Source organism: Phyllopteryx taeniolatus, chromosome 20 (genome assembly GCF_024500385.1).
Source record: "Phyllopteryx taeniolatus isolate TA_2022b chromosome 20, UOR_Ptae_1.2, whole genome shotgun sequence".
Lineage (NCBI taxonomy): Eukaryota > Metazoa > Chordata > Actinopteri > Syngnathiformes > Syngnathidae > Phyllopteryx > Phyllopteryx taeniolatus.
Window position 1 is genome coordinate 8,192,530 of NC_084521.1, and position 27,949 is coordinate 8,220,478.

The following is a 27,949-nucleotide window of genomic DNA, read 5'->3' on the forward strand; positions in this document are numbered from 1 at the left end:
TCTGTTAGTCACTGAAAAACAGATGTATTTTGAAGAGTAGTACTGATTAGATGCCATGGTGGCGTTTTGATGCCAAGAAAACTTTGGGAAATGAGTGCAGCTGTCCCATTGAGACCAAAGTAGTACTTTGCTGCCTTTTTGTGCCATCTATAGGCAATTACTCGCTGAGTAGCGGATGTTTACTGCATAGTTATTGTGTATAGCCAAAGTTTTCACGATTGCATGTATTGTTGGGTTTTCCAGCCATAACGTTGCATCCTGGGATGACCTCAAGGGGAGGCTAGCACCACCCTGCAAAGAACGGCCTAATCCTTTTCCAGTACTGAGCTGGCTGCACAAAATGGAACCCTGAGAGAGCTGCTGGTGTTGCAGCACAACCGACATGATCATGAAAGGTAGCGGCTCCTGAGAGCTTTAAAGCAGCCAAGGATGTCTAACTCTGAAAAGCTCATTGCAGCCATAAATGGAACACTGGTAGGCCATCCGAGAGCAGGAGACTGCTGCCCATTTTCAAACTCAGTCGGGGAGGGCATGCAATGGTCCATAAATGAGATGGTTGGTCATTTTTGCACTCAGCAGGAAACCATGCGTGAGTACAATGTGGACAGTGTTTGCCATTTTCAAAGTGAGATGGAGAAAGATTGCATTTGTTTGCGCCAATTTTGATTTGTTGTGAGATGTAAATAACTGTGCAAAAGGCCACCATTAAAGTATCCAGCTTAGTTGCAACTGTGTTGTACTATGTCAACATAAGTGTCTGGAAAAGGTCATGAAAGCAACAAATGCAGTGGTGGCTTTTGGTCAGTAAATGTTTTTTGATGTATTTTAGGTAAAAGATTAACATGGGTGTACCGTTGTGGACCACCTCAAAAGCGTCACAGGTCCCCTGTTGGACCCCCTGCAGTTTGCCTACCGTGCAAACAGGTCTGCGAATGATGCAGTCAACATGGGACTGCACTTCATCCTAGAACACCTCGACAGCACGGGGACCTACGCAAGGATCCTGTTCGTGGACTTCAGCTCAGCGTTCAACACCATCATCCCTGAACTCCTTTCCTCCAAGTTTCTCCGACTTAAGGTCTCGCCTGCCATCTGCCAGTGGATTTACAGCTTTCTGATGGGGAGGACACAGCAGGTGAGGCTGGGGGAGGCCACCTCATCCACACGCAGCATCAGCACTGGCGCACCCCAAGGTTGTGTCCTCTCTCCGCTGCTCTTCTCTCTCTACACGAACGACTGCACCTCAACGCAACCGGCTGTCAAACTCTTGAAGTTTGCAGATGACACCACTGTCGTCGGCCTCATCAAAGACGGTGACGAGTGTACATATCGACAGGAAGTGGAGCGGCTGGAGCTGTGGTGCGGCCGACACAACCTGGAGCTGAACACGCTCAAGACTGTAGAGATGATCGTGGACTTCAGGAGGCATCCTTCGCCACAGCTGCCCCTCACACTGTCCCCTCACACTGTCCAGCTGCCTTGTGTCAACCGACCTTCAAGTTCCTGGGAATTACAGTCTCTCAGGACCTGAAGTGGTCGATCAACATCAACTCCGTCCTTAAAAAGACCCAGCAGAGGATGTACTTCCTACGGCTTCTGAGGAAGCACAGCCTGCCGCAGGAGCTCTTGAGGCAGTTTTACACAGCGGTCATCGAATCAGTCCTGTGTTCTTCCATCACAGTCTGGTTTAGTGCTGCTACAAAAAAGGACAAACTCTGACTGCAACGGACAATCAAAACTGCTGAAAAGATTGGCCCATCCCAGCAGACTCAACACCTGGTCTGGTCGCCAGCCAATCACAGCCTGGTCTGATTACACTCAAGTATCACTCATTCCTGACTTGTTACATGTTTTGGTCATGTTTTATTCGTATCACCATTTTTTTAATTTGTCCCAAAGTTATTTTCTGATAAGATACATGTACTTTGACAAGAATCTGAAGCTTGACACGACCAAGGACTTTGCTGAGCGCTGCTTGAGCGGTTTATTTTTTGACGAGATGGCTCCGCCCCCTCCCAAGGAATGATTTCCGCTTCCGGGTTCTTGGTCTTCGCCACAGACAGAGCTGTGGTAGGAAAGATGGCTGAGGCAGAACCCGACAGAAGAGCTCTACTGTCCGATTTATGTTCGGAATTCTTGAATTTCTCCGCCAAAGACATCGCGTCGGTAAGCGGTCCTACCATCTGGCAGCTGTCGCGACGGTCACCCCTTCGGTCAATGCGTCACACTCAACTGTTTGACCTGCCTGAGGTGGTTTTTCGGGATTAATTTGCCGATCACTAGGTTACCGAAAGCTAATGGTACTAGCTTCGCGTGATGTATACAACATCTGGATGTCAGGTGAAGTCTGTCAAAATAATGTATAACGTGAACACAAGCAGTCGATTGCGCACTCCCGCCTATACTGTATAAAACCGAGCAAATTAGCGTCTTTAAACACAATAACTGATTGTTTCTCATCTTTTGTGTCATACTGTGTACAGTTTGTTGCTTTAGGCAACGTCTAATCTGAAAATCGTACATTTTATCACTTGTCAATTATCATGAATCATTTGGAAACTGGGAACGTTTGAAAAATATAGCTAAAATGTAAACGAAATGATGATTAAAAGGGGGGGGGAGGATATCCTGTGGCTCATGACCAATACACTGTAAATGTTTTTCCAGGTATTTGAGAGAGTGATTGAGAGATGTGTTTGACGAGTTGGTGGAAATTCCAACAATACAGTAAAAAGAAATTGGGGGTGGAATTCGGAGCACCTGCATTACAGCTTACCATCTGTTTTTTGTTTTTGTTTGTTTAAATATTAAGTGGTGACTTGGTAAGAAAAAAGTTGTTTTTTAACCTACCCATTTTATGTTTGTAGTGTATCTTTGGTATTAAGACAGCATGAAGTCATTTCATATTCTTTTTTTTATTATTAATTACCAATTTATAAAGGTAGTATCTTAAAATACTTTGCACATTTGTCCCCAGGAATACAATTTCAGCTGTTCAACAATTAATATAGCAAAGATGTTGTATTAATTATATATCACACTTCATGAAGGTAGAAATGTGTAAACTATAGGGATGCGCTGAATCCCCTTTTTTTTCAGACTGGGTACGAGTACAAATACTTTTTAATAAATACTATTTAATAAGTACTCACCGATACCAATTACCGATACTTGAGAATGCTATTACGTCTCGCAATTGTGATTGAAATGTGCTTTATTTTAATAAGATGTGCTGGCTCACATCATGCTAAACTAGAAAACATGATGAAATTTATATCGAGTTGTTGTCACCTTTGAAAAATTTAACAATTGAATTCATTTGTTAAAACATTTTTGTTCTGAAAAGAAACTGTTTGAAAATCCACAAAAAATGGTCTGAGATAAGGAAAATCAGCATTCATGTTCATCTTTTTTGCCATTTATTTGCAGGGCTTTTCATCTTTGACAGTCTAGGAACAACTTCCAGCTTTTTTTGATACAGCGTCGCTCCGTCAGGGCGGAGATGACGGCTATTTTGGCTGAGCAAGCCACCTCCAAATTTATCCACATTAATTATCAGGTGTGAATATAGTATCTAATATGTGCCCTGCGATTGGCTGGCAACCAGTCCAGGATGTACACTGCCTCTCACCCAAAGTAAGCTGAGATAGGCTCCAGCTCACTTGAGACCCTAATGAGGATAAGCAGAAAAAAAAATGGATGGCGGTGTAATGAATAGCTTTGGAAAACAGTGAACCTTACTTTTAGAAGCCGATTAAGCCAGAGCAATAATGCAGATGTGGAGAAGGCGCGCTCTTGTAAAAGAGATTTTTTTAATCTCAATAAGGTTTCCCTGGCTAAATAAATGTTAAATAAAAATGAAAATATATATTCTGCTACCAAGCGTCAAATTGTGTTGGACTTGCAGCTCTCTGTGAGCCATATTGTCTGATACTGAGCCAGTCTGTGTGTCACAGTCTCAACGGGTGACACAAACAGAGACTGACAGATCTGATTAATCTCTGCTCTGTTGACTCAGTCTGTTATTGGCTCAGAAATACCTGCAGTATGGCACGGTATAGTACCGTGAAAGGGGGATAGAGAGTACCAGTGTCACGTGTTATTGGAGAGAGACCTTTATTTTGACCATGCATTTTTATGATAAAATAAATAATAATCACTTTTTTTCAGTCATTCATTCTTTTCTTAATAAATAATAATCACTCCCTAATGCAAGGGTGGCAAACATCGCTGAAACCACATACATGTATCATCACTAGGGGCTTAACGGTACGCCTGAGATTACGGTTTGGTATGTACCTTGGTTTTAAGTTAACGGCTTAATTCATATTCAATACAGCAAGGAAACAAAATGCAAAAACACTGCTGATCTTTTTGTGCAAGCGGAAACTGATTTAATTGTATAATTTAAAAGAAACAACAGCAGCTTACGTCTAATATTTTTAAGAACGTTCAACATTAATTGCCTTCTTTTCAGAAATAAATGGTGTAGACAATTACAACGAATTGTACAAAAATTGATTCAAACTCCGGGTTTTGTGCAATGGTTAAATTTAGAGGTATCAACATTTTATTGCTATTATCCATTAGCTGTCATTTTTCATTATATGTTAGCATTAAGGTAGTGCAAATTGTCTTTGTTTTGTGGGAGTTTTACTGTAAACTTCAACAGCGAGTGACAAATAAACAGCTTGAAGTAAACACATTTTGCATCTTATCTGGAGAATTGTTTGTTTGTAAGTACCGGTACTGAAAACACGTGGTATCATTGCAATTTTGATGGCGAGGTATTGCTGTACTTTTCTAGTACCGGTACTGTACCACCCTAAAAATGTCATTTTCATTTTCAGCGGTGGGTGGCAGAAGCAAATCCGCAGGTAGAAATCTATCGTCACTTGGCAGAAACTGTACCCAGAATCCTTTGCTTGGGGCCCAGCGGCTGCAGTAGTAGGGAGGAGCAGAGAGAGGAGCAGAGGGAAGAACTGGCATGTCAGCTGCTCCTCTTGGCTCCCCTGGAGTGGCTGCTACTGGGCGAGGATCCAGTTGCAGGCCTTCCTCAGCTGCAAGAGAACAATCAGCCTTCCCAATTGTGCGGACACGTGTTCAAGGTGGGAGAGCCCACCTACTCCTGCAGGTAAAATACATACATGTTGTACCAATTACACTTTGAGGCACAAACACACACATGCAAGCACTGTTGGGTGGTGCACACACTTGTGATTTTACTTTTTTGTGCCTTTATATAACCACTGCCATTAGGTAACTAGTGTTCAAGGTAACAGTAATCTGCCATGACCAAGGTACGAATTTAGAAGCATTCTTGACCTGCCGCAACCACAGTTGACATCGTTGAGTTTCAGTGTTACACAAATGTGACAATTCTCTTGACTGTTCAAGGGAGTGCAGTGTGTCTGCCTTCAACTTTTCTGTACAGCACCCCTGTGATTTGTACACTGATAACATGAAGTTAAAAAGTGGTGCTGTACAGAAGAGTTATTTTGGGATCCTTCACAATGTTTAACTTTGGAAAAAAAAAAATATCATACCCTACCAGGCAGAACCAAATTGTACTGCATGGTTGAAAGGGAATTGAAGAAAAAACAGTAATGATGGTGATGTTGAGAGTCTTATATGAATGTCTTTGAAGCATAACTAACAAGATGGTAACGATAATAGATTTTCCTTTCTATTTATTCATCTTACAAGAAGACATTAAGGTGATCACAAACGACTCACTGGGTGTGTGACATTAGAAGTTCTACTGTACTGAATCGATCCTTGGGGGAAACTGATCCCTGGTAACAATTTTATGTGTTAATGTGTATGTTTGCTTTAGGGACTGTGCAGCTGACCCCACATGTGTTTTGTGCATGCAGTGTTTCCTGGGCTGCGTTCATAAAGATCATCGTTACAGAGTGAGTACCCAAGACTCAGGAAATGATACGAGGAAATGTGTATGAAAAGCTGTTTGAGCATTTATTTGATATCCTGATATCCAGCTCAAGGTCCGTGTACTAGGACATGCTTTGTCCTCATTAATAAGACAATATAGTAAAGAAGTAGAACGATTAGGATGCACCTAGTCTATTACGATAGTAGAATGACTGTTTTACTGGCAATGTTATTTTCCAGGACTGCCTTACACTACTGTATGACATTTCTGCACACAAGTAGGACAACTTTGGCATACTAAAGGGACAACTATGTGCTACTAGTGATGCAAAGCTGTCCACTAGTTGAGATCGGTGTGCTATTAGTGAAGCACTAGATGTTATCTCGCAGAATTTTGTAATGTCACTAAGCTTAAAGGCTTTTGCAAATTGGACAGCTGCTAGATGTGTCACATGATGCCGAGAATCCCGTTGATACTCTCTGTCACGCCTACTGTTCATCTGTTGTGATGATGTCATAGCCTCGAGGTGTGACAGGTATATATATATGTCGGTGGGTGATGCTGCACTATCCTGTTTTCCTGGTCTGTTCAGGTTCATGATAACTCTGCTGACTCTCTTTTCTTGGCAATCAAGCACCATTCTAATAATAATACCAGGAGTTATTAGGTAAAAGTTAATAGGGTCCAGAATAGAAATAGTGATAGCAGTCGTAATAATAAAAATAATAATAATAATAATAACAATAAATTAAAATAAATCAACCCTGCCTGATGCTTGTCCACAGGACACAGAAACACACACGCGCACACATACAAGTTAAAAATAATACTGTAATGACCTAATAACTCAAGGCTGATAATGTCTTCTAAATGCAGCATTATTTTTCTCAGAGGTTGTAGCTTTTTCTTTTGGTTCATCATTGGTCTTTTCTCCTTTTCGAAGAAGCTCTCCAAAGACTTTTTTTTTTATACTCATATTTGCTAGCCTGTGGTCTTACTTTTTTTACCGCAGTTGCACGTGATTGAGATGACCAGTTTGTGCATAGAGGTGCAGTCGGATGCATTTGGTTTTCAAAATAAAACTTCTTTCAGTATCTTATGATCGGTAAAATTAATTTTTATTAAATCTGTCTGTGCAGCCTGGTAAAAATGGTTACCCCATATTGTGGGTGTCTCAAGGTAAAGCAGACTCAGGCTTTCCTATCAGCTGTGAGAGGTCCAAGTTCAACCTGTCACCTGCACAAGCACCACGTTGCTTGTGACCTCCACCTTGGAGCCGACATCTGCTTGTCTTCTGCAGATGACACGCCTGACTGTATGTGTGTTTGTATGTGCATGCAGATGACCACATCCGGAGGCGGGGGGTTCTGTGACTGCGGAGACACTGAAGCCTGGAAGAAGGGTCCTTACTGCCAAAAACATACACCGACCCCCAACAAAGACTCAGAAGCTGTGTGAACGCTATTATTTTCCCTACCAGTAGCGTGAAACCTTTACAATGACTACCATAAAATGCAACACACTCTTTAAACTGGCGTAAACCCAACAAGATTTATATTCCTTTAACGATTTATGTGAATAAAAACCAAAAAGGAGACAGAAAATAAAGATGTCAAATTGAGATGGGTAATGCACTGACAAGTAGGCTCTACCTAGCAATCTGGTCCTCGAACAAAGCTTCCCGAGAAGTAATGCTCTCAATATACTTTTTATGTCAACAATTTAGCTGTTATGACTCAACAAAATCCCTGAAAATGTGAAGAAGATTGAAGAAATACAAACTTTAGAGCGCTGAAAATTTTACTCTAAATGGCAACAGGATAGTGGTGCCTAATGGTATGTAGTACTCTTAGAACCAAATTATAATGCTCTGTCATACTGTGGTAGCAACAATATGGTCCCATAAGAATTTTTTTTTTGTTTCACACAAATAAGGTTAAACAACGACTGGAGCATATGTTCTATATGTTTTTCTCTGTGCTATAATTATCAGCCTAATTTTACAAATTACTTGAAGATATTTACATGATTATATTTGCAAAAAATATTACCCGAATCAATATTACTAATCATTCCAATGAAGCAGCTTCTCCTATGAAACAATGGAAATACAAACATCAAATAACATTTTACTAAAATGTATCTATTATGTACAGTACTTTTGATTTGATCCTGCATCTGTAGGACTTATATTTGTTTATATATTTATAACACAGTCGCACAATTCTTCAAACGTTCTAAAATGTAAGGAAGAACAAAAATTCTATTGCGACCCCAGTAGGAACGTATTATGTTAGCCCACTAGGTGTACGCACTTGCTTCTGTAGTCTCAATCTCATAATTTTTAAAGTTTCAGAGAGAAAAACTAAATGATAACCGGTCCAAAATACTTGGGCTCAAAGGTCCAATAGGTATACATATTTTATAAAAGCCCTTGACCGTTTGTCTCTGCTATTCATTGATTACAGGGATTACTTATGACATACTTCTGGTTATGACATACATTGTATCTGTTTTTTGCTGGGCATCGACATAAAAATATGCCTCAGCAGTATTTAATATCTCTTTGTGCCCCTCAGGACCCTGCAGCCCAGCTACCGGCTGATATGGTTGTCCGCTGTTACAACATTTTCTCCATCATCCTGAAGTATGCTGTGGATATGCTTACCTGGACACAAGAGGACCAGCTGCCTGCAGGCCTTGAACAACCGTATGCATCTTGCCTAACACTTTACCTAACCTGAATCATGTTTTCCCTGACGGCACCTATTTCACCACATTTCAATGCCCCCCCCCCCCCCCCCCCATTGACTCATTGTACAGTATTTTAGAAGCATGCACAAACCCACATTGACAAACTCGCCTAGTCACTGGTTTTTGTACTTTTTTATTTTAACCATTTACCTTTGTTTATGGATGTGTGTCTGTGTGCAGTGAAAGAGGAGACAACTATTACTGCATGCTGTTCAATGATGAAGTCCACACTTACGAACAGGTGATCTACACCCTGCAGAAGGCCGTCAACTGCAGCCAGAAAGAAGCCGTCAGCTTTGCCACCACTGTGGACAGAGACGTCAGTATTGATTTCGTTTACCCTGGAGCTTGTTTTCTCCTGGTAACACGCCCTCACAACTGAGTCATATCATACAGAGTATTACCCAACTTTTAATGATAGGGTGGCATTACAAAGTAACTTAACATAACTATAGTATCTGATGCAGCAACTGTGCAATAATGAGTATATTGGACGAATACAATAAACATAAACTGAGCAATAAGTGGTTGTTATTTATGTCAATAAAAAGACAACATTAGCATCTAAGTGGCCTAGTGGTGGTAAAGCCCACTGGGATTGAATCAGGGCTGAAATGTACTTTGTGTTCATTTACAGGGCAGGAAGTCTGTTCGATATGGAGACTTTCAGTTTTGTGAACAAGCCAAGACTGTTATAGTGGTGAGTTACTTAAGTTTTCATTTGGCTTCTTATTTCTCATTTACACACCTAACTTGACAACAAACCTGTTACTGTTGACTGTTATATATTTGCCAACTTTATCCACAGAGGAACACCAGCCGCCAATCGAAACCTCTCAGAGTTCAGGTGATGCACTCGTCTGTTGTCGCACATCAGTGTTTCGCTCTGAAAGCGCTGAGCTGGTTGGGACAAATCATTCAATATTCAGGTAGGTCTTTATTTGAACACCCATGCCTGTTTAAGCCACTTGGAAAGTAAAAATGTTTCTTTGTTTGTGTGTGTGTGTTTATATCAGATGGCTTGAAGAGGATACTCTGTCAGGTGGGACTTGAGGAAGGTCCAGAAGGAGAAAACTCATCACTTGTTGACCGCTTAATGCTCAATGACTCAAAGATGTGGAAAGGTGTTATTTTGTTTTATTTTCCAAATTAATAATGAACATTTTCTCAGAATTCATTTGAGGATGAATCAGCTGGGAGCCGCCTGCAGGTGTCACATGAAATTGCTCTGGTTAATGATGCTCTCCCAAGAACAGTTTTGATAACTCTTGGTTTTCACCCCCTGTGAAGGAGCAAGGAACATCTACCACCAGCTTTTGATGAACAGTCTCCTCATGGACTTCAAGTACAAGAAGGTCTTTGCTATCCAGTTTGCCAAGGTAAAACATTGCAATAACATATTAAAGTTAAATGGATTTCACTTACCTCATGGCTGCATAGATACATGAATATCTCTTGTTTTGCATTTCTGATTGGTTATCAGCTTTCTGAGCACTTTTGTATTATTCAAGAAAGCATGTTATTGGTTCTAAAATGACTTGTTCCATCTATCCATCCATCCATCCATCCATTTTCTTTACCGCTTATCCTCACTAGGGTTGCGGGCGTGCTGGAGCCTATCCCAGCTATCTTCGGGCGGGAGGCGGGGTACACCCTGAACCGGTCGCCAGCCAATCGCAGGGCACATAGAAACAAACAACCATTTGCGCTCACATTCACACCTACGGGCAATTTAGAGTCTTCAATCAACCTACTACGCATGTTTTTGGGATGTGGGAGGAAACCGGAGTGCCCGGAGAAAGCCCACCCAGGCACGGGGAGAACATGCGAACTCCACACAGGCGGGGCCGGGATTTGAACCCCGGTCCCCAGAACTGTGAGGCAGATGTGCTAACCAGTCTTCTACCGTGCCGGCATGACTTGTCCCCCCTAAAAAAAAAACTACTGCCCAGTATGTTCAGTGCTGTTCCTGTAGCTGTTTAAAAGTCACATTTTGACCCTATTTTAGAACTACAGACGCCTCCAGACAGATTTCATGGAAGATGACCATGAGAGGGTGGTGTCAGTGACCTCTCTGTCTGTTCAGCTGTTCACCGTGCCAACAATGGTGAGTTCTCCTCGACACTTACACTGACTATGTGCACTGGTGTCAAGCAAAGGTTAAGAATAATATGTATATCCCTTTGTTAGTAATTGTCTTGTGTGCTCATCCAGATATTAAACTGTAAAGCCACTTATATACTAGTGGAGATGACAAGGTACCAAGTTGTATTCTTAAAAAATATTTATTTATTTTTATTCAAAAAAGTCAAAGATGTTTCAGGCTTATATAATCTGTTTTACTGATTGTCTTTTAATCAAATGTTTTGCTCTTATCATTTGCTGACAAGTAAGACAAGTTTGTAATAGAGCTAAATGATGTCAAAGAGTTTAAAACTAGCCTCCGTGTGATGTGTTGCAGGCCCGGATGTTGATGGTGAAAGAGAACCTGATGACTACCATCATCAGGACGTTTGTAGATCATCTCCGTCACAGAGATCTGCAGGGGCGCTTTCAGTTTGACCGCTACACCGCCCAGCAGGCCTCCAAATTTGGACGAGTTCAGAGCCTCATTGGAGACCTTAAGTAACCACTATATAATATATATGCCATTTACTGTATGTGCCTACAATACATGATGATTAAATGTTACCCTTTATCAAGCTACGTCAACTCAGTCTGCTATACAGCTCAGACAGTAAACTCATAAAGCAGCATGCAGTATAATATAATTGGTATCTTAAAATGGGAGATTCACAAAAGCACAGGCTGACTTTCATATAGTAAATAGCTGTAGAGTCCTTACACACCACAGTCCAACTATACACTAGATTGACGCCACTAAAACTGTTTTGTGTATGTCCAGGTATGTCTTAATCAGTCGACCCTCTGAATGGAGTGATGAGCTCAGAGAGAAGTTTCTAGAAGGTCTGGATGCTTTTCTGGAGCTCCTTAAGTGTATGCAGGTAATCGAGAGATATATCTAATTGTGCAGACGTAGAAAGAATGCAGAAATTGTACGAAACTCTTGTCTTTCAGGGTATGGATCCTGTAGTACGGCAAGTGGGGCAACACATAGAGATGGAACCTGAGTGGGAGGCAGCATTCACCCTACAGATGAAATTGACGCATATCATATCCATGATCCAGGAGTGGTGCTCCACTGATGTGAGACATAACATATTGTCGCTGTCCAAAGACAACCATGTTTGTTGACTTTCCAGTGGCAAGAAGACAATTACTCACAGTGATGGAGACACCACAAACAACTTACTGGAACTACTGAACGATTCTAAAATATTCTAAAAGTGAACTTAGGTTGGGGTTGTCTTTGCACGATGAGGTTATGCAGCTTAACATTGCCTCAATGATTTTTACATTAAAACAACATAAATGTTTCTTCCCTCATCCTGGGCCAGGAGCGTGTGCTGATCGAGGCCTACAGAAAGTGTTTGAGTGCAGTCAGTCAGTCTCACAGCGGCCTTCCGGACGGTGAGCAGCCAATAAGCTTGAGTCTGGCTTGTCACTGTGTGGAGACGTTTCGCTACCAAGTGTCTCAGGAAAAAGTGTCCATCCACCTACCTGTCTGCAGACTTCTTGCAGGTGAATGCAAACATGACTCACATGTGACTTCTCAGACGCATCTCACAATGTCAGTCTCCAGGATGCATTTTCCTTTTATTTAGTGAGGCACACAGTAAAATGTAATGAATTGACACAGCACTATTCCTTGTTGAGTCTAAAGATGTAATTAAAAGCTGTAAACAAGAAAAGAAAAAGTTCGTAGTGATTCTTTAAGAAGCTGACTTGACTTGCGTTTGTTTTAATTGAGACAAAGGTTAACCACTGACTGTAAGACATGAGCACAACACCCTATCAATATGAAGTGAGTGACAGATTTATAAGACAGTGGACAATAAAATGTTTTTCCCAACTTTATTATCTGACATTGGTTCATGAAACCTACACATAGTATTGTGTATCTGATGCACCATTCTTCCCCAGGGCTCCATGTTCTCCTCAGCAGGACAGAAGTTGCTGCTCGCCTCCCTGAACAACTCCCATTGGTTGGTAACAATTTTTGTGTTACCATCTGATATGTGAAGAGATTTAATTTGACTGAGTAAGCTAATGGAGAGGCCAACAGTAATCGTCGAGTGACAAACGACATCCTCACAAACTACACAATGTCCTCTTGTTATTAACTTGATCACTTCCTGCCTCAGCTCTAAATCACTGTTGGTGTCTGTTTGCTCATAGGGGGAACTCAGCCCCCCTCTCCTGATTGAACTCCCCCTGCGATGCCTGGTGCTTTGTGCCCAAGTGCTGGCTGGGATGTGGAGAAGGAACGGGTTCTCCCTAATAAATCAGGTAGAGTGAGATTCTGTCTCGAGTACCGGTTTGACTGTCTGTACTTTTGTGTGAGCCAGCTGCTGAAAAAATGCAATGTGTAGAGCAGAAATGTAGAATGTCATGTCTGTTGTTTTTCAATAAAACTAAGTAATACCCCTTTTTGGTTTCAGATTTATTATTACCACAATGTCAAGTGCAGAGTGGAGATGTTTGACAAAGACGTGATCATGCTACAGGTACAGACCAACTATATTGCCTCCACAGACACACGGAATGCTGTCTTTTTTGTCATGTCTTAGTTGCTGTGGGTTTTAACAGGCTGGTGCCTCTATGATGGACCCAAACCACTTCCTGATGATCGTTCTTAGTCGTTTTGAACTTTTCCATATTTTTAGCTCTGCAGACTGCAGAAAGAGATACAGAGAGACAAATAAGGTTAGTTTCAGATTTGGACACACGGTTGTCTCTTGTTTTCCACTGCTTACTGGTACCTGCTTACTATTTTTTCTACGTTACCCAGGATCTGGTCCAGCAGAACAACACCTTGATCGAGGAGATGCTACATTTAATCGTCACGGTGATTGGTGCGTCTTTCTTTCATTTTTAATTTATTTATTATATTCATGTATGTATCTCAGAAAAGCAATTGAGAATTTGGTCTCATGGGATTTTTACGTTTGTTCGTCAGGTGAACGTTACGTGGCAGGTGTTGGCCAGGTGGAGCCATTTGACGAGGTCCGAAGGGAGATCATCCACCAGTTGTCAATCAGACCTATGGCTCATAGTGAGCTGGTGAAGGCTCTGCCAGAGAATGTAAGACACCTACCTTTCTGTCTCTTTGTATGGATCAGTAAAGTTGAATCGAAGACAGACAATCTGTCCACCTCATCCCGTTCCACTAACAATGTGGGGCTTTTTTTTTTTTTTTTACATTTCCACCAGGCAATACAGTTCAATTCATGTTAATTTTTTTTGTCTTTCATTGTAAGAAGTTTGTGAGGTTACCAAATTTGATCAGTATCCAACACTGTAGACCCTAGGCTTTTGTGGGGCTTAAAAACTGCAGCAGAAAGTAAAAATCTACAAATACTGGACACTCCCCATAAAAAATGCATTGCATGCGATAGCTACTGTATATGATTAAGCCCCAAAGTATCCTCCCACATGCTTTTAAACACATTTCTAGACATAAACACATGAATAAATATACATACTGTAAAATAAGCAGTCTGCCTTGTGTTGCACAGAATTTACGGTTCCAAACCCTTGAACATGGGAAGCTAAACTGTGCCGCAAGTTTTCATCACACTGCTCCCGGTATTGTTTTTCAAACTGTATTTTTATGAGACTTTGCAGAATGTTAAACTTTTTCTTTTCTTCAGGGGAACAAGGAGACTGGTCTAGAGCGTGTCATTGACAGCGTTGCTTCGTTCAAGTTAGTGTGTTTATTTAATTCACTTTTGAATGCACCCCAGTGGAGATGAAATACAATACAATGTTTTAAAGCCATCTCAATGTACAGGAAGCCGGGCGTTACAGGCCGTGGTCTTTATGAACTGCGTCCTGAGTGGAACAAGCACTTCAACCTTTACTTCTACCATTACAGCAGAGCCGACCAGTCCAAGGTACACAAATGCCTACCACCCTCTTTCATTCAGTTAGTGGATGTGGGTACTGCATTGTTTTAACAACACTGTGGGATGTGCATACAGGCAGAAGAAGCTCAGAGGAAGTTGAGAAGACAGAGCGGAGAGGACACAGGTGAAAACTAGCATGGCGCACACTTGTTTTGGTGTCCGACAGAGCATATCAACTGAAACTGATAGGGAAGCATAGTCAATCAAATCAAATCAAATATTCAGATGACGTATTGAAGGTCAATAGTATGTACAGGCTTTTAAACAATAAACAAATAAACAATAAAAATATTGTTTATTGTTAGGATCCATACACTCCATACACGTCCAATAAACATATTACACAGGCATGTAAACAATTTGTCCATGTAGATAATTTTTTCCTTCTCCTTTCTACGACTTGTAACTAAAGGTTTAACAAAGATGTTTGTGTGCCACCCAGCCCTTCCCCCACCGGTCCCTCCCCCCCTTTGTCCCCTGTTTGCAAGCCTGGTGAACCTTCTGCAGTGTGATGTGCTGCTGGCTGTGAAGGGTGCTGTGCTTCAGTGGGCTATGGAGCCCCGGGGAGGAGGCTGGACAGAGTCTATGCTGCAGCGGGTGAGACACACCATGAGTGTGGCAGAAGGGATAGTTGGGCTTGTCAAACTGAAAATAACCAGAAAACAGGAAACTTTAGATGTAAATTGGTTTGCATTTTAATCAGTCATGCATGGGTTTTGTACAATCCCATGTATTCCGTTGTAATACATCAGTAAACAATATTTGATTCTGGAACGACCAGTAATTAAATATGTTTGCAGACCAGATAATTTTAATAAGCGTCCAAACCAGAAGAACTAAAGATGTCTATATGTGTGCATGTGCGGCCACTGTATAGGCGCTCCATTTGGTAGGCATGGCTTTGCTGGAGGAGCAGCAACAGCTGGAAAACAGCAACAGCGAGGATGACATCAGCTTCATCTACACCTCCAAAATCTCACGTCAGTACAGACAACCACACATGCACACAAACATGGACTTCTTATTTGGGTGCATGGAATACAATGTGTGTTTATTTGTAGGTCCAGGCGACGCTCCTAGTACTTCAGGAAGTGTTCTGGCTTTGCTGGAGAGTCTACAGAATGCTCCTCACCTTGAGGTTCACAAAGACATGATCACCTGGATCCTAAAGGTACGATATGTTGACTGAGTCTATTCTTTTGGCGTAGACATGCCTTGTTGTCAAAATTCAGCCCCTTGCCATCTTTTCCTTTTACACAAACGCCCTCCCCGCTGTCCTCAATTTGTTTTAAATTAAAATGTATTGTTTCTACAGATGGTGGCAAACATCAAAACCATTAGAGAACGTTCATCCTCAACCTCCACTGTTACCATCAACCAAGAACATGGACTGGAAGAGGTCATTTAGTTATTATTGTTCTTATACTGCTTTAACCATTAAAATAGTTGCGATGAAATTACTTAGTAATTAATGGCTGTGTTTGCTGTCTTTCTGCAGACGATGCGGGACAAAGACAAGGCAGAGAGGAAAAGGAAGGCAGAGATGGCTCGGCTCCGGAGGGAGAAGATCATGGCTCAGATGTCTGAGATGCAGAAACATTTCATCAATGAAAACAAAGAACTTTTCCAGCAAAGTCTAGAAGAGCTTGAAGCATCCACATCTGCTGATGCAGAGCACAGGTACACAACTGTAGACGTTTTTGGCTGGACATTTACACTGCTCACTAAAAGGTTGGGCTTTAGGATGAGCCTAAATCCTAAAAATTTTAGGATGAGCCTAAATCAAACACATGTTGTGAATTTGGTCATTCAGCTCCTTGCTTGAGAACAGCAAATTGTGCAAAAAGTACAGACAAATTAACAAGGAATTTAATTTAGTCATAAACAGAGAATACCCGTTAGTGTTGACTAGAAGATTGGGCACATGTTAAACAATCATGAAAAGTAGTGTTGACCAAATGTAAATACCATCACCTTCTCTCTTACCTTTCACAGTCCCTCCAGTTCGGAGCCATCCTGTGTCTCTCAGGTCTGCATTGGCCCCACAAGAGTGGCCAGAGGAGCTGAGCGGCGTCAGCTTGTCACCTGCATTTTGTGCCAGGAGGAGCAGGAGGTGAAATGTCACGGCAGGGCCATGGTGTTGGCAACGTTTGTCCAGAGGTCAACCGTTTTGTCCAAAAAACGCTGCCGTGCTTTGCCTAATGCAGGTGCACTTGACTGCTACTCTCTCACTCTTAGAAGCACACTCAACCAGTCTTCATGATGTATAATTGTTGTTTTCTTTTTTAGAACGACATGACCCTTTGTTCATTCATCCTGACCTTTCAATGGGGATTCACACCGCCAGCTGTGGACACATCATGCATGCCACCTGCTGGCAGAGGTGAGAGCCTGGGGCGTAGGGACTGAGCCTACTGCGAATAGCAAACATCTGCAAGTAATTGACACCCACTAAAAACAACAATTTGAATATAAAATCAGAAGTCATGGAAAATTGTGGCATACAAATATTTACGTATACAGGTATTGTTAAATTTGTGTCAAGAAGGGATTTGGTGGTAAAATGCTTGTAATAAGTGTTAAAAGTGCAGAAACATTGCAATTTCGGTACAGAATTTCTGCCAAATTGGAAAAAAAAAGTCATTTTGCAAGAAATATGAAGTAGAGACACTTCACACTTGATTTAGGGTTACCATATGTTTCCTTGTGTCCAGCAATGCATAAGAGAGCCAAAACTAATCAGAGTTCAGTGACTCGTATTTAAACGGGGAGGGGAGAGAACACAGTGACTATGAAATGCTAATTCCCCCCTCTCTCGACACCCCCTGACCCCCAAATTCTTTTTAGTGGATCAAAATCTTAAGTCACCTCTGTGTTTAGGTATTTTGAAGCGGTGCAGTTGAAGGAGCAGAGACGGCAGCAGCGTTTGCGAGGTCACACCAGCTATGATGTGGAGAACGGAGAGTTTCTTTGTCCTCTGTGCGAGTGTCTTAGCAACACTGTCATCCCTCTGCTGCCACATACGCAAACACCTGACCGAAGGTACGTATACACACTTTACATGTCAGTTGCGTAGTGTACTTTTTCATAGTCTGATTTACGGTCATGTTTGTATAGAAGAGAATTTGTGAGGTCAGGCACTGAGGAACAATCTCTGTTGTATTTTTCTATTCATATATTTATTTTTGGAGTTGAAGTGAGGGCTCTCTTGTTATAACATACCAAACCCGTCCAACCAGGTCTTTACATGTTAAGGTGAAGCAGCAGTCGTAGTAGAAAGTGCTCAAGTTGGAAACGTTATAAAGAGTAATTTAGCAAAGAGTACATACTGAATTAGCATCACCTCTCTTTCAAAATGTACAGAAAAGTATGAATCGTATTCTTCCATTTGTCTTTCAGTGTTGATCATCCCAGTCTGGCCGTTTGGCTGAAGACAACTAATGAGGAGATTGCAGCACTGCACTATGCCCATAGAAAGCCTCGAAGTGGTCTGTCATCTATCAGTCATGAAGAGATTCATGTCAAGTGTAGTTTATTCTGTTTGTGTTGTAGTGGCTCATTGATCTCTGTGTGGGTTTATTTCTCAGGTGCAGCAGAAGAAGCGGAAGTGCCAGTTCCTGAAGGATTCAGACTTGATTTCACTCCACTGTGAGTTAGCATGTATTTTGTTTTAAGACCATAGTCATGTAATGGCAGTTTTATGTGGACGTACGTTATTGACTCAACAGCATGTAAATGTCATTCCTGATTGCATTCTTTCCATTAGAAACCCCTTTTCCAGCAGCATCATTGAAATGATAACCACGTTCAGTATGTCAACCTACAAGGTGGGATTGAAAGCGAACCCTAATGAGCAGGACCAAAGAGTCCCTGTGCTAAGTTGGTCCACTTGCGCCTACACCATCCAAGCAATAGGTACACACGCACAAACACGAGATAAATCAGATCTAATTTGCACATTCAGATTCTGCAATGACCAATGTCATACCAACAACGTATCTGCTTACAGAGCGCCTCCTGATGGATGAGGATAAGCCTTTATTTGGAGGTTTACCCTGCAGACAGGTAATGGTACCTCTTAAATGACTGCTACTAAGCTGTCCTGACAGAATTTATCTTATGGATGTTAAAGGTGGGACCCATTTTATTCCTTTGGAGGCTGCAGTCTCTCTTTGCCCTTGCAGACCACATAAATTGAAAGAAGCACTGGTGGACTAGAGCAATATATCCCACTTGAACACAGATTAAATAGAGAAGACTGAACACTCTAGTCCAAATGTATTCATGAAGTATAACAAAAGTAACAGTGGGGGAATAGAAGCATCTGCAAGTCATTGACACCCACCATGTTTGCAGCATAGAATTCATTACGTTTTTTTGTCATCAGGTTGGTCAAATGCCAAAGTTGTGTGTTATAACGTAATCATCAGTCCTGGTTAAAAAGCCAGGGAAAGTAAATGGGTGTAGGTGACCCATGTGGCTAAAATAAGTCTTAACAAAACTTTGCTAGGATTCTTTTCATACAAAGAAAAATGGCTGCTACACAGCATTACATATGGCATCTGTCTGAGGATGTTTGTTGGGATACTTTGTATTCATGTGCAAAGCATTACAGTCACGCTAAGAATGCAGTTTCTGTTTGTTGAAATCAAGCCAATGACAAAAGACATTGTGATGGTGTACTGTTACAGGACGACTGCTTGAGCGCCATCACCAGGTTCAGTTCAGCTTGCTGGATGTCAGCTTCATTGAATACGGTCCACACACATTTCATCAGATTGTTTGCAGGTACGTGCACCTCATCAGACTGCATGTCAATCAAGTCGTCATGTTTTAAGACCTTTATTTTTGTTTTAAAAAATAGAGATCAAACAATCAAATGATAACAATCAAGGAGTCATCTTTTTGTATGTGTGTTTTTGTCTTTTTTTGTAGCTCTGGTTCCAGACCCTCAGGTAGAAAACACTCCAAGCATCCTGGACATTGACATGCTCCACCTTTTGGTGAGTTAGATCCACATAACTTTAAGTCCACTTAAAATATTCCAGAGCCTTAGTCTTGAAATGAGTTATTCTGTATAATTCTTAAATCTTGAATTTTCTTTCCTGCTGATACTCTGCGCAATGGGGGTTCCATTGTTTATTAGTGCTTATTCTTCCCTTCAGTCATTCTTTTCACTCAACAGCAAGATCCTGTGAAAGCACAAGTGATAGTTTGCTTACAAGCATCTTTTGTGCTCCGAATCACATGACGGCACAAACTTAATAGACATCCTTTTGCAGGTTTATAGCGTATTGTCCTACACGTCCGTTCACAGTCTGGACCAATCAGGACGGAATCCACTTGACTCAGCTCACGTCCACCTCCTTCACCTAGTCACTGTTGCTCACCTGGTTCAGGTCTTGCTCACTTCAAACATGGGTACTGCACACCCTCAAGTAACAAGAGGGAGTTTTAAAAACATGTTTTATTTTCATGTATCCATGTTCTTACCCGTCGGTCTGTCTTGTCTGTTTGTAGAGGAGGTATGTATGGAACAGGACAGCAAGGGATCAGAGGAGGAGGAGTTCACATGTCATCTTTACAACACAGTGAGGAAACACCTGGGCAGGTGAGGTGAAATCACCCCTGAAACAGGGAACCCCCGCTGTATCTTGGTTCATCGTTTGCCCCCCCACTATATCACAGATTTAAAAGTCTTCTTTTTAAATGAGTTTTTACAGTATACAGGTAAATCCAAATTCTTGCCTACAGTGATGTCCCACGTTGTGCTGGAACATGCCGGGCAGATTAAGCGTACTTAAGAGCAATAAAAAGAGGCAGAGAAGGTCCCCAAATAATCTCCAGTAATATTTCCCACAGAGCAGAGAGAATATTTGCCTGTAATTATTATTGTATGCTCTGTTGGTGTGTGTTGCTGTTGTGCGTATACTAAATTAGCAGTTTTAAGGTTTATAATTATAATATGTAATATGGCGTTTTGCATTCTTTGTTAGCATTATGCTGGCATCTTTTCATTAAACAAAATTACGTGGTTTGGTTTGACATTTTCTTGTTTAAATACATAATGTTTAATTCTCTTGTTTTATGTGACAGTTTTACAGTCAACTCCTACTAGTAGTGACAAAACCGCTTAAAGCAAGTCTGCTTTGCCTCTTATTTGGAGAAATGTGGTCATAAGAGTCTGTTCGTTTCCTCAAAGTGATGCTATACGATAGTCTCCCATTTCTTAACAATGCGAGAGTGAAACTTAAATACTTAAAAAAACAAAACAATGTTTTATTACATTTAAATGTGTTCATACTGTGGTAGGGGAAAAAATATATTGTCTTAATTTTGACCTGTTAAGGGTGGTCTTGGTAGTATCCCCTGCAATAAATGTGGGTTCAACTGCAACTCTGAATGTTATTGTGTGTGTGTTGTGTGTCTGTGTTTAGTGTTTTACCTGAAGTGGCGCCATGGCAGCTGTGGCGTTGCGTGAAAGCTGGCGTCTCACCATTCCTGCGATGCGCTGCTCTCTTCTTTCACTACCTAAACTCTACAGCACCACCAGCTGACCTGCTGGGTAATATTACGCAATAATTGGTCATTGTTCTATTGAAACAGGCCATTCATAGTGTACTGCCTGGTCGCCAGCCAATCGCAGGCCACAAACAGCCATTTACACTTACAGTTACACCTTAAGACATTTTAGTCCTCAATCACAAGCTGTATTCATATGATATTTTATATATCATATGATAGTTCAAGATTTTTTTTTTTTTTTAGATTAATACATATCCATGATTAAATGTGTGCTTGTGTTGTAGGTACAGGACCTGGGCAATGGGAGGCACTGTGTAGCTACCTCAGTCTGCCATCCAACCCGCTGCAGCTCTACCAGAGCCAGCAAACACTGCTTGAGCCGCTCATACACAGGTAATGCTTTATATCTGTTGTTGAAAGATTTACTAATCAAGCATATTCAGACCCTCCCCCCTTTTTTTTTTTAACCCAAATCTTCAAACAAAATCTTAATCGTACAGCCAAACAGAAAGTGAGGCACAACCCAAGTGTCCTTACCTTATGGAGGGATGCCATTATTTTATTATATATAAAGTATTTATATGTTAATCGTTGAAATCAAGAATACTGAACCCTCTGGTCTCTATGCTGGTCCTTTGTGGCCACCTTGCTTCTTCATTTTGTTAGTAGCCATTTTAGCTTTGTTAATTCAATGTAATGAAACTTCTCAAGGGTGGAGATTTTTGTCTCATGTTGTAATTTCCAACTTCAGCTTTTCAAATATAGCTATAATATATTGTTTGAATCAAATTGTACCTTTTGGTTGTATCATGGCCACTTATGGACAACTGAAACCCATTAAAACTTCGTTATTTACTAGATTGAATGATTTTGGGGCGGCATGGCGGAGAGGGTAAGCAACTGGAGGGTCGCTGGTTCGTATCCCCGTCTGACGGCATATTGTCGTTGCCTTAACCCGCATTGCGTATGGATGAATGTGGTTGGATGTTTGGCTGCAGTAGGCGCAGAAAGGCAGCCACGCCTCCATCACACTGCCCCAGGTCAGCTGTGGCTACACAAATAGCTTACAACCACCAGGTGTGACCGAGGAGTGAATGAATAATGCATGAAATTGAAAAGCGTCTTTGAATGCCTATAAAAGTGCTATATAAGTGTAATGCAGTATTATTATTGTTATTATTTTGGTAAAATGGGTTCCATTCTAGACTTAACACAGATTTTTGTTTTTCAATTTTTCTGTATTAAAAGGCGCAGTCTCAGTTACGGGTGTCTATTTCTGTATTTAACACACACATAAGGCGCACCGCATTATTGGGCGCAGGCATGGTAAAACATACGCTATCTTAAAACATACGGTAGCATGCATGCACGCTAAAACAATGTTTTTAAAAAGGCAGCGGGAGCAAAACTGAGTTCGGTTGTACTTTATTAAAGTATTTAAGACAAGCCCCGAGTTATTGCACTCAGTCGAATGGTGACTCGAGACGCTTCTCCCGGCTGTTCTTTGCTCATTAATCCATTGCTTGAGATGGTCTTCCAACTTGGGCCACCTCGCCTTGTTTCCGCGTTTTTTCTTTTGGCGTAACTCGCCCGGCGATGCCTCCCAGTCTTAGTAAAGCTGTGTTCGCCATCTGTCCTCTTAAAAATCACCATAGGTGGCAGTTTCTGTCCATTACCATGGCAACCAAGCACAACAGTAAAAGCCGACTTCTCGTGCCCCGTTGTGCGTATCGCTACCGTGGTTGTCTCCTTCTTATCTACATTGTGGTTCACTGGGATGTCGAAAGTGAGCGTCACCTCGTCCATGTTGGTGATGTGGTTGGGCTGGATGTGTTTGTCGGCAATCTTTTTACTGCAGAAGGAGCGGAAGATGGCCAGCTTTTCCTTGTAAATCCGCCGGAAGTTGCTGTGCCACGGTAGTCCTTGCCCGGATGGATAAATGGCGCCGTTTCATAAAACGAAAGCACCAAGACGGATCTCCTTGAAAATGTTCGATTTTCATTTCTTCTGCAAGGGTTATTGCCCTCAGTCGATTGGTGACTGTAGAGACGCGGAAACTCAGCTTCGTCTTCTTGATTTGGCAAAGCTCGTTTTCCTGCTTCCTCCACTTGCGAACCATGGATTTGTTTATCTTGAATTCTCTCACGGCTGCTCGATTCCCATGTTCCTCCGCATAACTGACAGCTTGCAGTTTAAACTGTGCTTCGTAAGCATGTCTCTTCGTCTCTTAACTAAACCGATGTTGTTTTGCACAATGCACACGCTGGCGCTATATACCTACTGGGGTCGTGGCTTTTGCGTCCTCCTTCACGCACCATTCCTCCTTTACGTCCGCATGCTGTCCTCAGCCACGTCCGCTTTTCCTCTGTATAAGCAGCGTGTCGACAGGAAATGCTCCCAGTCAGTCAAGCGGTCAAAAGCAAATAAAAATAAAAAAGTCAAGCGGAGGGCTCATCACACAACATTTATAGATTTATATAGGAACTAGGTGCGCACATAAGGCGCGCCGCATTATAGGGCGCCCCGTCCATTTTGGAGAATATTTAAGACTTTTAAGTTCACCTTATGGTCATGAAAATACGGTAATTTTAAGAAGTGGAGATAGATACCTTCTGCGGACCTAGGACAAAAATTACATTCTACAAACAAGCTGAAAGGCTTGCAAGGCCTGTGGGTTAATCGGTCTGTGTGTGTGTGTGTGTGTGTGTGTGCGTGTGCAGTTGGTGTTGTCATTCATCAGTGAGACAGACATTGCAAGAGGGCAGAGTAATCAGGTTTCCCCGGGAGTCGAACCGCCTGATCGACCTGCCTGAAGATTACAGCGTCCTTATAAACCAGGCATCGAGTTTTACGTCAGTATTTACATTCATTCGTCGGTATGCCAAATGCCAATGTGTAAGTTAATGTCTTTTTTGTGCGTTGTCGTATGTGTACAGGTGCGCTCGGTCAGGAGGAGACAAGTCACGTGCTCCCACTCTGTGTCTGGTCTGCGGCGCCATGCTGTGCTCTCAGAGTTACTGCTGTCAAACCGAAGTGGACGGCGAGGATGTGGGCGCCTGCACTGCCCACACCTTCACCTGTGGCGCAGGCCTTGGTCTCTTCCTCAGGTATCACACATATCATCACATCTGACATTTTGGTCCCGATTGGAAAAAATATAGGGGGTCCTTGATATACGATAGAATTCAGTTCCTATAGCTGCATTGTCCAGTGTTCCCTTTTTATCGCAATTTTTTAAGTGATTGTTTTTTTTCTGGGTTTTTACAGTATATAGGAAAGTGTAAATTTAGAGTTGTGCGCCTTCAGTGTAGTGGCATGTTGTGCCGCAACATGCCAGGCAGCACTGATGTCTACTCAGAGGGATGCAGCGTAGATTACAAGGACAAGAATCCCCCTTCAGTGTAATAATTGCACGTATTGCTGTTTTGATATCCTTTGTTCCCAGAGAGGAGAGAGAATATATGCTTGTAAGTATTATGGTCTGTATGCGTTGCTGTTTCGTGTATGTTACAGAAGCAGCTGTTTGGTTTGTAATTATCGTATAACATCTATGTTAAATACTGTTTTGATGACGTTTACTGTGACACGTAACACAAAAACTAATTAAACATTGTATATATAAACACCAAAAAGTTCAACCGAAATATAAAGTCCGCTAGCTTAATGCTAACATATAATGTGAAAAGCCATGGGCAGGCTAACGGAAATTAGCGTCAAAGTTACAGTAATTACAAACTTTGAAGCAACTGCTTTTTTTAACACCCAAGGGGCAGAACCACATACAAACCGGCAAATATTCTCTCTGCTCTGTGGGAACTGCGACTATTACTGGAGCTCAGGTGGGGACCTGGTCTACCCCTTCTTCATGCTGTTCATTACGCTGCATCTGTTCCAGTAGACCTCAGTGCTGCCTGGCATGTCGCAGCACAAAGTAATACTAAAGTATACTAAAGGTGCTCCACTCTATAGTAGCTTCATTTCACAGTAGATTGTGTATATCATCAATTAAAGTCAACCATCAACATTAACTTTAAATGATCAAAAATCAACCATCAATTGATTGTCCATCTGTAATTGCAAAGCTTTTCATCACAGCTGACTCCAGTTCGTTTATTACAAATAAGTATGTCTGTGTGTCTACTTTTAGGGTAAGAGAGAGTCAGGTGTTGTTTGTGGCAGGTAAAACAAAGGGCTGCTTCTATCCTCCTCCGTACCTGGATGACTATGGCGAGACGGATCAGGGCCTCAAGTAAGTGCGATTCATGTTAATATGGAAAGCGACATCCCTGAGATCCAGCTTGAACGTCCATGTACTCGCACACTCTTTGTCCTCACAAGAAAATTTACCACGCTAATAGGATGACAGTGTCTTACACGGAAGGTTTTTTTTCCACTACTAGTGCCAGATTTGGCCTACTAGTACAAAATTAAACATTACTGATGAACTACTGTGCTGCACTACTGGCTCAACTAGTAGGCATGTGTGCTGACTAGTGAGGACAAAGAGTCTAATAGCACCAGCTTCGTCCAAGGAACTGTGTTGAATTCAGGGGAGGAGCGACACTTAATCAGGCCATAGCCCTGTCTAATATAAAAAATGCTACCATATATAGGCAATTAACACTTTTTGGGGGAGCTTCAGTTGTGGATGTTTTGACATTGCATGTTCATCTGTTACAGGCGGGGAAATCCACTCCATCTCTGCTTGGAGCGTTACAGGAAAATCGAACGTCTGTGGCGTCAGCACGGCATTGCCGAGGTCATAGGTCACGCTCAAGAGGCCAATCAGACGCTGGTCGCCATCGACTGGCAGCACCTGTGATGCATGATGGGATACCAGAACTGGCCGCATCACTTTTTATAACGTTCTCCGCTTCCTGGCTATTCAGCTTCTTACTGTGCAGTGATCAGATCAGCTGTCAGTGATTCCCTTTTTTTTTTGTCATCTCCACTTAAAGTGGCAAAAAAGTGTCAGCAAAAAATATATATATATATATATATGTTTTCCCTCTTAAATGCATTGGCCTATGATGGTTATTAGTCTGAATCGGATTGACTCTGAGATTGATATGATAAGTGGAGATGATGTCTGACTTTGGAAGGCCTTAAACTCTCAGACTGAAAATATGAACAAATACGTAGCAGCACATTCACAATGTATTTTTGTCTGTTTGATTTGAAAGAGGGCTTATGGATCACTCTTACAACATATCAAGTCACATATCAAATCAGAGCGTTTTTCTCATGATCCACTTTTACGTTACGAGTTTTTGCTTCATGCTGAGTGGTGTGACCTCCTTTTACAGTGTTGAATTCTTCATCTTTTCCAGGGCTTGGGAGTTTTGTTGAGATTTTCCATGAGTGCATTTTTTTTTTTTTTGAAGAGCAGTGTTTGCTTTATTGTATTCTCTCATTTCTTGTCAAACAGCAGATTTTATGTCAGAATGTAATAGTTTTTTTAAGTTTCCGCGCATCTGCACAGCATGCTGTCGCCTCATTTATCAAGTCTGACTTGTCAATATGTGAATTCTTGTATAAATTAGTATATTATGTACAAAATTGTATAAGAATAGCAAACAATAAAAAACTTGAAAGTAGCTGGAATGTTTGTATTCCATTGGGGGTTACTTGTACTATTGTGAACATGTCAAATTCTGACAAATGCAGTGCCCTTTTGTATCACATCACCAATCAAATTGTAATCTAACTGGGACAATCCAAGTTTAAAAAAATAATATATTTTTTTTCCCAATAATGTAGCGCTTTTGTTAAAGGAAACAAAACATCAAACCTAACTTGCCCTTATGTGTAAATGTAAATCATGAGTTAACTGATTAACCACAGTTTTTTTTAAAGCTTAAGTTATCCCATCCAAGTACGAACCAGGCCTGACCCTGCTTAGCTTCCGAGATCAGGCATTTTAAGGGTAGTGTGGTCGTAAATTCAAAACTAAATTCAATTTCTGTGGCTAAACCCAGGACCGATTTACTGCCAGATTTGAATCAAGAAATTGCTAATTAGTGACGTAAAAACAAAATGCATCATGCAACGATCCAAAGAAATTCAAGAACTAATGAGAAATAAGTCTGGAAAAGGTTAAAAATCAATTTTCAAGGTTTTAGGACTCCAGAAAACCATAGTGAGAGAGCCATTATCCACCAATAGAAAATACCGGGAAGAGTGATGAACCTTCCCAAGAAAGGTCACCCTACCAAAATTACAAGAGTGCAAAGACAACTAATTCAGGAATTCACAAAAGAACCCAGAATGATGTCCAAAGAACTGCAGAACTCACTGGCCTGTTAGGGTCAGTGTTCATGACTCATCCATAAATATTCTGTGGCCTGACAAGACAAACGTTTAGCTTTTTGAAAGGTGTTTGCATGATATAAAAGCAAAACATATTTAAAAAAAAAAAACTAAACTAAACCCAATATAACAGCATTTGACTTAAACAAAACAAAACCAAAAAAAAAGACATTCCAAAAGTCAAAACCAGTTGTGGCAGTGTGATGGGGCTGCTTTGCGCTTTCATTACCCTGATGACTTGCTGTGATTAATGGAACAATTAATTCTGCTGTCTACCAGAATTAAGGTTTAGGGAGCGCCAGAGTCAAAGTTCAGATTTAAATCCAATTCATATGCTGTGGTATGACCTCAAACGGGCAGTTCATGCTCAAAGAATCCCCCTCCTCCTTAATAATAATTTTTAAAAAAACATTTACAAACTGCATTTTATGTTTACATG

At 41.4% G+C, this 27,949-nt stretch overlaps 1 protein-coding gene across 3 annotated transcripts; it reads left to right on the plus strand.

Moving 5' to 3' along the window:
- Positions 1-1,950: 1,950 nt before the first annotated feature.
- ubr2 (ubiquitin protein ligase E3 component n-recognin 2) lies at positions 1,951-26,798 on the plus strand. 3 transcript variants are annotated; one of them, XM_061758258.1, is made up of 46 exons: positions 2,006-2,166; positions 4,851-5,134; positions 5,837-5,915; positions 7,235-7,345; positions 8,473-8,603; positions 8,828-8,966; positions 9,285-9,347; positions 9,456-9,576; positions 9,664-9,771; positions 9,938-10,026; positions 10,656-10,754; positions 11,109-11,272; positions 11,553-11,652; positions 11,726-11,854; positions 12,106-12,289; positions 12,692-12,753; positions 12,947-13,057; positions 13,210-13,275; positions 13,358-13,474; positions 13,560-13,623; positions 13,728-13,852; positions 14,422-14,474; positions 14,562-14,664; positions 14,752-14,800; positions 15,119-15,273; positions 15,554-15,656; positions 15,738-15,847; positions 15,992-16,075; positions 16,175-16,356; positions 16,672-16,883; positions 16,966-17,059; positions 17,557-17,718; positions 18,076-18,164; positions 18,264-18,324; positions 18,443-18,591; positions 18,686-18,741; positions 19,368-19,464; positions 19,612-19,679; positions 19,959-20,097; positions 20,197-20,287; positions 21,114-21,241; positions 21,486-21,594; positions 23,922-24,053; positions 24,138-24,308; positions 25,349-25,450; positions 25,882-26,798. In XM_061758258.1, exons 1-46 carry the CDS (start codon positions 2,023-2,025, stop codon positions 26,021-26,023), a joined length of 5,331 nt encoding a protein of 1,776 aa, XP_061614242.1. In that variant the 5' UTR covers positions 2,006-2,022; the 3' UTR covers positions 26,024-26,798. The 3 variants fall into 3 exon arrangements, 2 of the variants coding, with proteins under 2 accessions (XP_061614242.1, XP_061614243.1); XM_061758259.1 differs by having other exon boundaries at positions 5,877-5,915; XR_009785904.1 differs by lacking the exons at positions 14,422-14,474; positions 14,562-14,664; positions 14,752-14,800; ... (20 more) ...; positions 25,349-25,450; positions 25,882-26,798 and having other exon boundaries at positions 1,951-2,166; positions 13,435-13,474; positions 13,728-13,801.
- Positions 26,799-27,949: the final 1,151 nt, after the last annotated feature.

What these genes read in the sequence shown, in the direction of transcription:
- ubr2 (XM_061758258.1), top strand. Translation starts at nt 2,023, where the DNA reads ATGATTTCCGCTTCCGGGTTCTTGGTCTTCGCCACAGACAGAGCTGTG. An exon ending in TGAAGGCTCTGCCAGAGAAT is followed by an intron (nt 13,853 to 14,421) that starts GTAAGACACCTA and finishes TCTTTTCTTCAG; the next exon opens with GGGAACAAGGAGACTGGTCT. An exon ending in CATGCCACCTGCTGGCAGAG is followed by an intron (nt 17,060 to 17,556) that starts GTGAGAGCCTGG and finishes CTCTGTGTTTAG; the next exon opens with GTATTTTGAAGCGGTGCAGT.